This window comes from Echinops telfairi, unplaced genomic scaffold (assembly GCF_000313985.2).
Source record: "Echinops telfairi isolate 266 unplaced genomic scaffold, ASM31398v2 ScPeMD7_3;HRSCAF=10, whole genome shotgun sequence".
NCBI lineage: Eukaryota > Metazoa > Chordata > Mammalia > Afrosoricida > Tenrecidae > Echinops > Echinops telfairi.
Window position 1 is genome coordinate 58,159,692 of NW_022103899.1, and position 15,000 is coordinate 58,174,691.

At 44.4% G+C, this 15,000-nt stretch overlaps 1 protein-coding gene across 1 annotated transcript in view; it reads left to right on the plus strand.

The window, feature by feature from the left end:
• Positions 1-15,000, plus strand: part of DIS3L2 (DIS3 like 3'-5' exoribonuclease 2) — a gene marked incomplete at its 3' end in the record, with an annotated part of 319,919 nt that overhangs the window by 43,337 nt on the left and 261,582 nt on the right. The window contains exons 2-3 of the mRNA XM_045294312.1: positions 14,134-14,283; positions 14,834-14,991. Of these exons, the coding sequence (XP_045150247.1) occupies positions 14,229-14,283; positions 14,834-14,991 (213 nt within the window). The remainder of the gene's footprint in view (positions 1-14,133; positions 14,284-14,833; positions 14,992-15,000) is intronic.

Genomic DNA, 15,000 nt, shown 5'->3' on the forward strand with positions numbered 1-15,000 from the left:
CCCTGTCCGACGTCTCCCTTCACCCACTTTTCTGTTGTCCGTCCCCCAGGGAGGAGGTTATATGTAGATCCCTGTAATCGGTTCCCCCTTTCACATGTGTAGTATTCTATCTATCTCTAGGCATGAGAAACCTCGGGTATGTTCACACTGATACCTCCAGGGTTCATTTTTGCCTTCCCACTGTCTAGATCTGTAATCTTTTTTTTACCCAACACCGACAGTCCTGACTCCCGTCATGTGCAATATGCTCCTTTCTCAATCCTGCAATGTACAGAAGTTTGTATGTGGACTGGTAACCCTGCAGACGGACTAGCAGGAGCTTCCTCATGAAGTTAACACTTCTCCCTGCTCTGAAACCCGAGGGTTTGGTGAAACACGAGGCCCAAAAGTGTCTTGGGGTCGTTCTCACTCCACCTCTACAGTATGTAGGTTTCTCATTTTAAATATAGGGAAGATCCTTTTGTTTCTATTTGCGGCAATTTCCTCCATGATTGTGTATTTTTAATTGCTCTTTTAATTTCACTTTGGATTATGTGAGACAAGAACACGAGTCCCCAAGTCAGAACCCCCATACAGGCAGAGCAGTGAAGCAATACTCCACACCTGTCTCTGGTGCCCAGTTTCCTCCTTTCACCCTGTTCCCGCCCGTTGTCCGTGGGCAACCAGCCTTATTAGTCTGGACTTGAGGGTTTCTCTCTTTTTGCACTAGTGAGCACCTGGGTGTGCGTGTTTGTGACTTGTTATTTTCTCAAACTTGTTCCGTGAAAGCTAGCATCCGACAGATACTCCACCCTGTAACTAACGCAGAAGCCCAGGAGTGGGTCCTGCTTGGGGAAAGGAGCTGCTTTAGCGGAATGGAGTTACTGCCGCCGAGGGGAGGAGACTCGCTTATGTTTATGGCAGGACTTGGAAGCAGCTCAGATCAGTTCAGTCGTGACACATGGAAGCAAACCTGGAACAGACCCGAATTTAAAAAATTGGGGTGAACTGAAACGATCACCAGAATGGAAACAATGGCAGGTCAAGCAGGTCCTGAATAGGGGTGCAGGTGGGTGGGGGTGTGGAACGAAACTCAAAATCACTAAAAGACTAGGCTTATTGGTCTTTTAGACCAATAAGATAGAGACTGGTAGAACCCGTGAGGCTGTTCCAAATACTGCACCCCCCTCTGAGAAACCAAGGGCAGCGGACCCATGACATTAAAAACCGATGTCTTACAGACAGAGTGGAGACAGGGGACCTCCTCAAAGATGGCAGCTGGTGGCACTGCTTTGATGTGTGTGAGGCAAAAACCCAGCCTCATGCCCCCTGGCTCTTGAAAGGGCTCATTATACCTCTCCCAGGCCTCCCATTCCAGAGTTTATATCTCTACTCTCCCTCACCCCCTGCCCCCCAATTCTGATTTACTTTTGTCAGTCTTGACTGAACAGGGAAGGATGGGTTCCCAGGCCTGGTTTGTGATCAAGAGTAGCAAAGAACAAGGTGTAGGCCAGGTTCACTCATGCTTTCTGCCTGGGACTTAAAAAGGCCATCCGCACTTAGGACCTGGGGATCTTGATGCTAACAGTTTATCCCTTGACGCACAATTCCACAATTCCACTCTCCCCGGGATCTTATCTCATCTCATCTACTCCAGCCCTCTGTGCCTGGTGAAAAAGGCCAGCCTGGGGGTTCCAGCGGGGGGTTCTGTCTGCCTTTCTTGGGAATGTCTGGGCATTTCGTTTTCTTTTGTATTGTTGGCTCTTGTTGCGCCCAGGCCTTTGTTTCCTTGGCTTCCTCGACATTTTGGTGGAGCACGTTCTTCAGTAGCTTCTTAAGGACGAACACCGGAAACAAATAATAATCAGCTCCACTTCTATGTCTTTTATGTTTTTATGAAGGCCATCCACTGAATCTTTACTTTCAGAGATCGCGTTGTTTTCAGTGTTCAGATTTCCATTTTAGGTAAATTTCCTCTGAGGTTTCATTTTTTTTCTCTCAGTCATTTTGAGTAACTTTCCCTTTATTATATTGAACGTAGTTATCATAGCTGCATGAAAGTCCCTGTCTGATCATGCTAATATCCAAGTCATTTTGAGATTGGCGTGTATTAAATTACTTTTCTCCTTAGAAGAGGTCCCAACTTCTGAGTTTTTGTATGTCAAGTAATTTTGGATTGAGTCTTGGACATAGTTAATATTATCTTGTGTAGACTTTTAATTCTGTGAAGTTAATCTGAAGAATGCTGATTTGTTGGTAGTTGTTTGTTTTAGCAATTAGCCTAAGACCCTTTAGGCTCAGACAGTAAAACTTGCTTTCTGTAGAAGACTATATCTCATTCTGATTTTTTGAGCTGTTGTAGTGCTGCTTTGAGTTTGTCTTGCACACATGCACCATTATGAGATCAGCATGAGACTTTTGCAATGTTTGTAAAACTTGGGGGGACCCTTTCTCTGCCTTTCTCCCTTTCCAGATTGCTCCTTCAGCCAACTCTGGTCACTTAGGCTTTTCCCCTTTCTTCTGGCCAGAGAGCTTGTGGGATTTCTTTTGCCATTTTAGCCGCTTGTATTGTACCACTTCAGTGGCTGGGCTGTCCTTGGGGAAAAGCTGTCCCCTCTCTGACACTCACTGCAGTGCCACTTACCATAGCTACACTGTCCAACAGGCTTCCTGTTTTCTTTACTCAGAATCTGCAGGTGGTGGTTGATGATTTCTCTGTAGTGTATTGTTGCTGTCCTGGCTTGTATAAGTCATTTTTCAGTTTAGTGCCAAACACAGGCTGTCTCAATTTATCATTTTCATTAGATATCTAACTGGTGTGGTATTGATAAGATGTGCGCATCTCTTAAGTGGAGAAGATGAAACTGAAAAGGTCAGGTAGAATTAGATTACAGAGTCACAACTAGGGACCCTGAGAGATTTTGAAACAGCGTTCCCTGTAGAATATTTTTTGTGTTTTAGGAGTAAAACATGGAATAAAGAGAAGAAATTAGTTTTTGAGAGATCTGTTAAGAAGCTTGTCATCTGCAGGTTACACTATTGCAAGGAATTGAAGTCAGACGGTGCTAATCGAGCTGCAAAGGAAGAAACCTATTTAGGACACACTCTCAAGACAGATGAGATGGTGTTTGCTCTGAGGGTGCTAATGGAGAGAAAGATGAAATGACTACTGTTTGCTGCCTAGCGATGATAATGATGTCATTAATTTGGATGCAGTACGGAGGCGGAAAATCTAGTTTGAAGAGAATAATAAGTTGAATTAGAAACATGTTGCATTCAGAGTGCTTGCCAACATTATTCAGAAGGAAGTTGGAAGTAAAAGTAAAAGAGTTTTGGAGAGCAAGGTTAGAGTTGTTGATTTAAAACTTATAACAGCAGAGTGAGGTGAGGCCCAAGAATAGAACCTTACACATGGAAGAAATTTAAGCGATCGTAAAGAAGACGACTCAGTAGGGACACTGAGAGTTCTCAAGAGAGGGTGAAAGAACCAGGAGATTCATCTGTCCTGGAGACCATTGGTGTCCGGCCCTGGCATGGCCAGGAAAAGATAACTTCTGAGAAGATGCCACAGTATAGTAATGAGCTGTTTCCTTCCCAGGAATCTACGAGCTTCATTTCATGGTAGCTGTTGCTAGGTGCTGTTGAGCCGGTTCTGACTCACAGAGACCCTGTGTACAGAGAACACAATACCACCAGGTCCTGCACCATCCTCACAATTGCTACGTTGGAGCTCATTGTTGAAGCCACTATGTGCGAGGCCTGGTTGCCTAGAAAACCAAATCCAGTGATACGCATCTATGTAGAAGAAAGAGCTTTATATTGAGAAGTACTCACATTTCCAAAAGGCCTCCCAGCCCAGTCCAACTCAAGGCCACAAATCTGGTGCTAGTCCACAAGTCCCTCTTCAGATTCATGCAGCCACATGCAATGATAAGGGAATGCAGGAAGATCACAAGCCGGTGTGTGCAAAGTCATGTGGATCCAAGGTCAGTGGAAACGTGGCAGGGCACTGGCCGCTCTCAGGGTCAGTGGCAGAGCCCCAGCAAGCAGGAAGGGGAAGGGACAGAGAGAGAGGGCGGCTACCAGCTTCCTTCTGTTCTAAGAAGGCCACACCCGAGTAGGCCTCAATGAGCATGATTGACAGGTTTGACTCCACCCCTAGCGAGGAGTGTCTAGTTGACACCAAATCACCCAACTACCACATCCTGCATCAGTCCATCTCACCGAGGGTCTTCTTTTGGGTGCCTTTTCACTGTAGCAAGCACAAGTCTTTTTCCAGGGACTGATCTCTCCTGATACCATGTCCAAAGTAAGTGAGATGCAGCATCACCATCCTTGCTTCTAAGGCACATTCCAGCTGTACTTCTTTGGAGACAGATTTATTTATGAGTCCTTTTCCAGGGACTGATCTTTCCTGATACCATGTCCAAAGTATGTGAGATGAAGTCTCACCATCCTTGCTTCTAAGGCACATTCTGGCTGTCCTTCTTTCAAGACAGGTTTGTTTGTTCTTCTGGCAGGCCATAATACTTTCAGTATTCTTTTCCAGCCCTGTGATTCAAATGCATTTCAATGTGGAGTGAAGAACAAAAGCCATATTCCAAAGAGTATGCCATGGGGGAAAGAGAAGTTGGAAGACTAGATTACGTGTGAGAAATGTAATGGTAGCGGATGGTGTGAAGTGAGCAGAGGAGGAGTAGGCCCAGGCCTCTGCTGTCGGGGTACCAGTGGCGAGAATAATGATTGTGGCAACGTTCTAGAATGGACAGATGAAGAACACATGTTGAGGAGATTGCCTTCTAAACACTAGCAGCATCTCTACCTCTAACACGGGAAAGGAGAGAAGCACAGATGAAGGTATAGAGTTTAGTCAAGGAGAAAGGTGAATCATGTAGGCATATGGGAGGTACTTAGGAGGGAGGGAGGAATTTAGGAATTGACTGAAAATGTGTAAGAATGAGACTTCCACTTCCAGGTCTCACCCAGAAAATAGTTGAAAATCAATTTTATTTGGAACAGCTAGAAAAGTGGACCAACCAATCAACCAACCAAATAACAAAAGGTACTTGAAAGTGTTTGAGATTTAATAAAATAAGATTTAAAAGAGAATAGAGGCTTAAGGAGATGGGCAGAGTAACTCTAGGGATATTTGCTAATTGTGAAGAGATCAAATAAAAAAGTGAGAAGCTGACAAATCTGAGCAGTGCTTTCATAGTCTCTGAGGGCAAGGGGAGGGCGGTTGGGAGCCAGAAGCTGTTACTGTGGGTGTTATGTGACCCTGGTGAGCATCTACTTGGGATTGGGATCCTGAATGGACCCAACCTTGAAGTAGCGGTAAATGAGATCTAGATAAAACCGGAGACCAAAACCTATTGCCACTGAGTGAATTGCAATTCATATAGAGTAGAAGTGCCTCATAGGGTTTCCAAGTCTGCAGTCTGTACAGAAGTAGCCTCTTACCTCTTTGTCCTCTGGAGTGTCTGGGGGTTTGAAACCACCAATCTTTGGATTAGCAGCCAAGTGGTAGCCACTCAGCTGCTCATCCAGGGCTCTATAGCTACTCTGAATATTTAAGACCCTTCTGTTAGATTGAGATGATTCAAGATTTCATTCATCTCAGGGGCTTGGCAGAAGCAACTGTAAATCTTATTTGGAAGATGCTAACATTATGCTAGGTCTCAGATTATTACTAGAAAATTTTTGCAAAGGTACTTTATAGGCTGGAGTCCATGAGTAGTGCAACCTGTTAAGAAATTAAGTGATCACTGAAGGTTGAGGGTTGGAACTCACTCACAGGTGCCGTAGAAGATATGCCACATCTGAAAGCTCACATCCTTGAAAACCCCATGGAGCAGTTCTACTGGGTTATCATGAGGTGAAGTAGACTTGACAGCAATGAAAAACAATGACTCGGGTGTAATTAAAAGACAAGAGCCCAATGTGGTAAGCCACCATGATGGAAACAAGTAGAAACAACAGAAGATAGCATTTGACCCATATATTGACCAGCTATTGGAATTATCAGAAGTAAATGTTAATATAGCAGTAAGTACAGAAAGGTAAAAAGTAAGATTCAGCAATTTTTGCAGATAATTAGGAAGTAAAAGAATTAAGTGGAAATTTGATACTTGAAGACACAATGATCGAAATCAGGAACTTCATGGGTTTACTATATTAGATGCAGATAATGACAGAATTATTAAAGGATGCAGAGATGAAAAAATGCAAAGGTTGAACGTGACAGGGAAGACACCTGGGCAAGATAAAAGCCATGACATTGGAGTCCCAGTCAAAGGAGAACCAGTCAATGCGGCAGAAGTGATATTGAAGAGATTTTGGCTGAAAACGTCAAAATAGACAAGGATTATCAAACAGTAGTTTTGAGAAATCTCATTAACAACAAACAGGATTAAAAAATCTGCTCCTTGGTACTTCAGAGAAAGCTTGTAGCAAACCAAAGACAGAGTGAAAAACTTGTCACCAGATGACCCACGCTTCAGAAAAGATGTTAGCTTACTCTTCAGACCTCTGCCTCTGAAAGTGACCACAGGTGAGCTATCAGAGACACCGGAAAGAAGGAAAAGCAAAGACGCGCCATGCATTTGGCTCTGTCTAATGACTGTTGTCTTGTTGGATTTACATTATACAGAGTTAAAATACCTACGGCTATTTAAATTTAAGTGAATTAAGTCACTTAAAACATTAGTACTAGGTACTCTTTGAAATGCTCAAAAGATACATGTAACTAGTGGTTACCATTTCAGATTTGCTGATAGAGAACAGTTTCATCATTTCAGAAGGCACATCGTTAGGGGCCATCTATCAGTTAAGACCCATAGCGACCTGATGCCCAACAGAAGGAGACACCGCCCGGTCCTGCGCAGCCTTGTAATTCTTCCCCTGCCTCACCCACTGTTGCTGCAGTGCAGTGTCAGTCCGTCTCCTTGAGGGGCTTCCTCTTTTCCGTTGCCCCTCCGCTTTACAAAGCACGGTGTCCTCCACCGCCGGGGTCTGGCCTTTCCTGACAATATGTCCCAAGTACCTATGTGCCGCTATAGGCATTATGAAAAGCACAGGTGCTATTTTATATAGTGCCCTGCCGAAAAGAAAATAAGCAAGAAAAAACAAAAGGGAAAAAAAGGGAAACCCTGGATGAAATGGGCACACCTGAACAAAACCAATTTATATAGAAATTTCAAAGTTTAAACGGTGCATGCTAAAAGTTTTCTTTTTGTGTGAGGTCTTTGGCTGTGGCATAAGGGAAGGGCTCTGTCTGTGTCCTTCCTCGTGTCTTCAGCTGCTTTTGGTTCCTTGGAGACTTCCACATGTCATGGAACATACTTCATCCCATGTTTACCTGCTCTCCTGCTTGTTTAATCTCAAAAGAGACGAACTCATGATAGACCCTACACTAATCCTGCCTCATTACCTTAACAAAGTCCACCCATTCCCAAATGGGATTTTAACCACAGATATTGAGGTTAGGATTTACAACATATAAATTTTAGGCATATAGTTCAACCTATAACATGTTAAACAGTCTTAGGACCCAAAGGGGAAAGGAAGGTGAGGGATAAAATAATTCAGTGGTCACACATTGTGTTTGGCTATAGACTAGAGAAACAAATAGACATTCATATATGTGTAAGAAAGAGCTTTATATACAAGAGCACTTGAGAAAACATTCTAGCCTAGTCCAGATCAAGTCCATAAGTCCAATATCAGTATGTCCGATACCAATCTATAAAGTCCTCTTCAGACTCACGAAACACATGCAATGACGCTGAATGCAGGAAGATCACAGGCCAGTGGGTGCAAAGTCTTGTGGATCCAATTATGGTAGAAGCTTCTGAGTGCTGGCAGGGTTCTCCACGTGGCTCCTCCAGTTCCCAGGGCATAGGTTTGTCAGTGTAGTGCCATGTGTCTTGTCAGTAGAGTGTCTCTCAGGGTTTCCTACCAGAGTTCCTAGAATTCTCAGGAGAATACCATGCCCGCACAGAGGCCTCATTGACTAGACTCTACCCCTTCACTTTTAATCCTCTCAAGTCCCAAATTGACACCAGATTATGTAACTACCATACACATTAAGATAAATGAAATGGATGGATGATTTCAGATTCCATTTCACTTGTGTTTTTGGTCTCTGAGGATTTATTCATTCTTCTGGTTGGAAAATTTCTATTGAGCTTCCTTCGGGTTTGTTGGTGGTTTTTTCTGCTAGCTGAAATCTGCTATTGAGCCTCTGACTTTTTCATTTCAGTTAGAGATCTTTCAAATCAGTTTTGTTCTTTTTTATTATTCCTACATCTTTTTTTTGCTATTATAACATATTGAGTTCAATATCATCATGATTTTCTTTACCTTTTCTATCATGATTTCTTTAAGGAAGTATTTATAGGAATATTTGTAATGACTGCTTTGGCATCTTTGTTGGCAAGTTCAACGTCTAGACTCCTTCAGAGACAGTCTGTTGAAGCTTTTTTTTTTTTTAAAGATCATTTTATTGGTGCTCTTACAGCACTTATAACAATCCTTACATCAATCATATGAAGCATATTTGTACATATATTTCCATCCTTTTATAAACATTTACTTTCTATTTGAGCCCTTGGTATCAACTCCTCTTTTTCCCCTCCCTCCGCCCCTCCTACCCTCATGACCCTTTCATAAGTTATAAATTAGTATTATTTTCATATCTTACACCTACCGCTATATCCCTTGCCCCATGGTTTCTGCTGTTCATCCCCCGGGAGTGGGGTGGGGTGGGGTGGGGGGTGGGGTTATGTGTAGATCATTGCGATCGGTTCCCCTTACCTCCCCTCCTCCCTGCACCCTACCCTCCTGGTATCGCTACTCCCATTTCTCTTCCTGAGGGGTCTATCTGACTTGGATTCCGGGCGTTGTGAGCTCGTTGTAACAATGTACGTGCTCTGGTCTAGCCCGCAGTGAAAGGCAGGCTTGGGTGTGGGGTGAGGAATCCTCAAAGTACCAGAGGAATATTGTGTGTTTCATCAGTGCTGAAATGATTTTTTTTTAAACCTTGTGTTTGGATCACACTTTTCTGCTTCCTTGCATATCTTATCATATTTTGTTTAAAATTGGACATTTGTAGTAATGAATTCTGGATTCTGATTCTTTTTTCTTCCTCAGGATTTGTGGTGGTCGCTCTTTTTGTTTGTTGAGTGACTTGCCTGGGCTAATTAGATGGAGTATCTCCTTGCGCTCCTGCAGGTTTGCATTCTTGCCTATGTGTGCAGCTTTGCAGGCTAGCATGCAGACTACTATTGAAAAGCAGAACCTTCTCAGGGCTCACTGTGAAATTTCTGGCAGATCTGTCGCAAGCACAGACTACTTGTGATATTGACCTTCCTTGAGTTTTGCTCCTGGGACTGTGTTTTTGAGGATGCACCTAGACTTGGAATTTCAAATGCTGCACTCCAAAGAAATTTAGCTTTCTCTGACATTATAATGGCCATTCTTCATGGCTTCCCTGTGACCACATACCTGTGACACATCACTGGAACAGGTGTAGGTTGGGAGGAGCCCGAGGCTAAAGCACCCTCAAGTTCCCTGTTCCCACTGAGATGCAATAGATGTTCTTGAATAAACACGTTTCAATTTCTTGTATGTTTTCAGAACATTTCTAGAGTTCCCAAGTTTTCTGGGATAATGATGTCTGATTTTCTTGTTACTATCTGGGAGGTTTGATTTTCCAGGCTTCTCATTCAACCATTTTCAAAGTTCTTCCCCTTGCCTTTTTTCTCCTTCTCCCTTTCTATCAGAGGTTGTCTGTGTGTGTCTCTCTCTGTGTAGGCCTCTGTATGTTTAAACACTTAAATATTATTCAAACAAATTTATTCTATATTATGAAGTCGGGATATGTTGACCTTTTTATTTGGTAAGTAGCTGGTTATTTTAACAGCACTTGTCTAATTGACGTGTATACTTCTGATTTGTAAGATTAATGATTTATTCTCTAATTTCAGAGGTAAGGTCATCTTTTTTCTGCAGCAGTAGTTCATTAGTTTCTGTTCTCTTTCACTTGGTTTCCTCTTTCCTGGTTTTCCATGTTTCTTTCCTTCTAAAGAGGCTCCCTTATTGATTCAACTTGTTGAGCACTTGTTATGCACGACAGGTTGTACTGGCTTTGGGAAATATAGAAGGCGGTGAAGGTGTTTCTTTCACCCAGAGGCTCTCTTCAAGGGTACGTTTCCTGAAGTAATCCTTTTCCAAATACCTCCTCATTCCTGCCTTGATGTACAATGGCATTGTGTGAACCCATGACACCACTAACTGGGTGCTGATTCCATCCTACCCCAACTCACCTCTTCAGGTGCAATGTGCCCATGGTAAAATCCTTCTCTTGAGATGAGTGCAGGGCAGTTGGGCAGTTTATCAGTGGCACTTGGTCCTAGAAACTGTTGACTATTGAACAGCGATTGACTTGTGCTCTCAATCTATCAGACTTTGAGTGCCCAGGAATTCTCCCGGGTTACTAGATCTTCACCACTGCCTTGCTGGGAAGAGAAAACTCCTCCATTCATCTGATCGGCAGTCTTGTATGCTCAGCATATTTCCATCACCTCCGATGGTAAGTTTTGACTCTTTTTCCTATTTAGGTGATTTCCTTGTTCTTTACTCTCTCCGTGCTGGCTTGTTTTCAGTTCAGTTTCCCTGAACGACCCTGCTCTACTTGGTGTTTCGCTGTTTGCCCATGGAAACAAGCCCATCCATTCATTGAAGAGGGGTTGTTCTGTGCATGGTACTGTGGGAGCCACTGGGGTTACGATGAAGAACTCCACCAGACATTCCTTACTCCTTGAGACAGAGAGACAGGTTAGGTGTCAGTCACCCAAAGTGACATATCTGCTAGGAAGGAAAGGTGCAGATGCAATTGGCCAAGGATCCTTGAGTCGTGGTCTCATTTAGCTGGCCGTAATGTCCCTTGATGTTGTATTCTTGTCTGCCTCCAGACTCGGTATATGGAGGACCACATTTGGGATTCTGGCATTTGTTTTAGAATTATTTTCACTGGCAACTTACTTCAATCCCATGTCCTACCCAAGGCTGGCATTTGGGGGAGTTGTGTCCTTACTAGGGCAGCGGTTCTCAACCTGTGGGTTGCAACCTCTTTGGAGGTCGAACAACCCTTTCACAGGGGTCGCCCAATTCATAACAGTAGCAAAATTACAGTTAGGAAGTAGCAATGAAAATAATTTTATGGTTGGGGGGGTCGCCACAACATGAGGAACTATATTAAAGGGTTGTGGCATTAGGAAGGTTGAGAACCACTGTTACTAAGGGAATGAACCCTAACCATGAACCACCTTCTCCTTTGGGAATTCTTTTCTCCCTTGCCTCCTTAATACTTGACGTTATTAGTTCTTCCCCTGTCTCCTTATAAACTTCTTTGTTAAAATGTTCTACTTCTTTCTCTGTGTACTTCTAAAAGCTACCCTAACTCAGATTTTGTTCTGGTCTCTCATCTGCTATTGGCATACCCTCTTGGTAGTCTCATCAACTCTAGAAAGCTTTGGGCTACTCTCCTTATGTGAATGAATGGCTAATTTCTCTCTCTGTTCTCCAGCTTTTAAGTGTTTGGTAGATTGCACGACGTAGATTACGCTACATTGATGTAAATAATGCCCTGCTATGTAGATGTAAATAATATCCTGCATAGAATTAATTTAGTAAAATTCTCATCTCCCAAAGACCGCCTAGCTTGAAACCTCCCACTACTGCTACCTGCAGATGGGCCTGGTTGCCAGGTGGTGGCACCTTTTTCTGTGCAGTGTGATGGTAAGGGCCGCTTCTCATCACTGTCTACTGGAATAACTGTAGTTCTGCCCTACCTTTTTTCTTACCAGGTCTGCCTGACTTATTTCCTAATGCACAGATGTTGCTAGTCTAGCCTCATGCCAGACTATTCCGAATCCTGTGTGTGGTGAATGCTCCCTAGTCTTCTCTTCTGCTGAGGAGACCTTGTGGCGTAGTGTTTATGCATTGGGCTGCTAATCGCAAGGCCAGCAGTTCAAAATCACCAGCCACTTCTAGGGAGGAAGACTGTTTTTTCTACTCCCTTAAAGAGATACAATCTTGGAAACTCAGAGGCAGGTCTACCCTTTCCTATAGGGTCACTGTGAGTTGGTGTCAACTCAATGGCAGTGAGTTTGTTTCACTTTGGTTCTTCTGCTCATTCATGCTTGGTCATTCATGTGCTTTAGACGCTCCCTGCAACCTAGAAACACTGGACTGGTTTTCTAGGCCTTCAACAATTTGATTCCAACTTTTTGTTTTCCTTGCCACGGCATGCCTTCTTATAGGCAGACACTATTCAAATGGAATTCATGTTGCAAGACCCAGCCTCTATTTCCGTCTCTCCACTTTTGCTGGTTTTTTTTTGTTTGTTTGTTTGCCAGCAGTATGCCTTTCTCACCCTCTGGGCGTGACTTTTCCTTCCTTAGCTCTTCCCCGAAGCTCTCTGAGATTCCCTGGCCTGAGATACTCTCGTTTCTCATCACGTGTACATTTCCTCATCCTTCCCAGTTGTAATGATCGGTGCCTCTGCCTGCGTCTCACCTAGGTAACCCTGCGTGCCCCTCTCTGCGCACAACGCTGCCCCTTGCAGAAAGAAATGCTTGATGAGTCATGAGTGACTGGTGCAAGTTGGGATTCAGCCCACTGGGCCATCTGGGCTCCTCTATATACGTTTTCTACCGTCTCGTTGATAACCGGAGTCTGCACAAAGGTGGGGGAAAAACAGAATGAAAAGATAAAGGAATCTGTCCATGAACTTCTTGAAACCACCTTGTCATCTCAGACCAGGTCTCTTTCTCTCCCACAATTTGACTGAGCTAAAATCTCTGACCCTCTTCATGTGTCAACAGGTGGGCTGTTGTCCTTTCTCACTGTTGCCTCTCTTCTGAATTACTCTGGATGGAAACGTAAAGAGAAATGATGTGGTGGTGGTGAAAGATGTGTGTGGGAAATTCAGAGGAATAGGGGTGTTAAGAATGACATCTTGATCCATTTTATGGGAAAGCAGACTGGCCACCAGGATTTTGGAAATTTGCAAGGCTAGGTTTCAATGCTGGGCTGGTTGCCAGCAGAGACCAGAAAAGAGAAGTTATGATGACATGCTTGGTGTCCAGGTGGAAAGCCAGGGGCCAGCTGCAGGGCCCTACATTCCAGTCTGCTGATCCAAGCAGCTGCTCTCGTACTTCTTGGAAGCAGCTGCTCAAACTTCTGGCCAGATAAGTGGTTTGAGGTGATGGCAGGTAAGAGGAGGCAAATAGAGGTCGAACGCCAGCATTGCCATTTCTGAAAGCTAATGAACCATCTGGGACCCCTTAGATCAGCGGTTCTCAACCTGTGGGTCACGACCCCTTTGGGGGTCAAATGACCCTTTCACAGGGGTCCCCTGAGTCATAACAGTAGCAAAATGACAGTGATGAAGTAGCAACGAAAATAATTTTATGGTTTGGGGTTCCCACAACATGAGGAACTGTATGAAAGGGTGGCGGCATGACGAAGGCTGAGAACCACTGCCTTAGATCATTTTGTGCCTCCAGTTGTGGCTATGGGTTAGGTTTTGTTAATGAAGTCAAAGCTAACTTGGTTTCCCGGAGATAAGCTATTTGTGCCAGGTTAGATTTAGTGGATGACACAGCTCAGGAGCCCTAGTTTATTCATTTATTCTTCAGGCTGATGAGTCCCTGGGTTGTCCAAATGCTTAAGCTGGACTGAACTGCAACTGAGAGGTTGGTGGTTCAAACCCACCCAGCAGTGTCTCAGAGGTAGGGCCTGGCAGTCGGATCCCCAAAAGTCATAGCCCTGACAACCCAGTGCAGCAGTTCTAGTACGTCCACACTGCATCACTAGGACAGCAAACAGCAGCAGCTTGAGACCAAGTCCATATCTGTGACGCCTTGCCTTGTGCAGAGGCACGTGTCCTTCCATTGCCATGCGTTTCACCAGCTGAGTAGAATTGCAGACTGACTTCCTTTCTTCCTTGTGCTCCACAACTGGGGGCAGGAGGGCTTTGAAAAGACACTTGGGAGAAATGTGGTGCCCGGGCCCGAGGGGTTGCCCAAGTGGGCAAGAGGAGGCCACAGCTCCACTCCCCTCCCTCCACCAACCTCTCTTTGGTTTCAGCTCGTGACAACTGAGCTCTTCGGGGCAGGAAGGACTTGGAAGCTGAGCAGCACAGGTGCTCCCGGATCTGGAGAGAATAGTGGTCCTCGGAATCCATGATGAGCCACCCTGACTACCGGCTGGACCTCCAGGCCCTGAGGACTCCCAGAGGTAGCAAAATAGAAGATGAAATCTCCTCTGTGCCCCAGGAGACCACGAGCGAGTGGAATGGGTGTGGAGGTGGAGGGTGGGTGTTGGGCCTGAGGGCAATTATAGCTCTTCTGGTGACCTGTTCAAGAGTCTCCAGTGCTATTTAGTCTAGAATTAGGTGTGGTTGGTAGTTGTCTTGGTTTATTGTTATATTGAGCACAGCTGTTCAATTTCCTCCAGCGAAGTGCCAGTCTTTTAGTAATCCCTATTTTTAAACAACATGTGTCTGTAAAGAGCACAGCATCCTGAACCCATTATTCAGATTCTGCTCCATGCACATGTGGGGCCGGTTGAAGTCGCAGGTCTCATCTGTGTGCATTTTAGTTCCACGCTTCCCTACCCATCCCTTCCTTCTTGTGACTGCTTGAAATCATCAAGTTTAGTCTCTCTTTTAAATGACAGTGGTGGGGGGAAGGGTATAAAAATCTCAGCTTAATAAAAACAATAGCAAACAAAAAAACTACACAATCTCTAACTTGGGAAAGAGTTGATTGCTGCCTCATGTTTCTAGGTGTGTCCTCTGGGGCTGGCCCGCATGGTGTTGGTGCTTCGCCAGGTGACAAAACGTCAAAGAACAAGTCCGTGCGAGGGAAGAAAAAGAGCATATTCGAAGCCTACATGTCCAAGGAGGATGTCTCCGAAGGCCTGAAGAGAGGAAGGCTTATCCAGGTGCTTAAA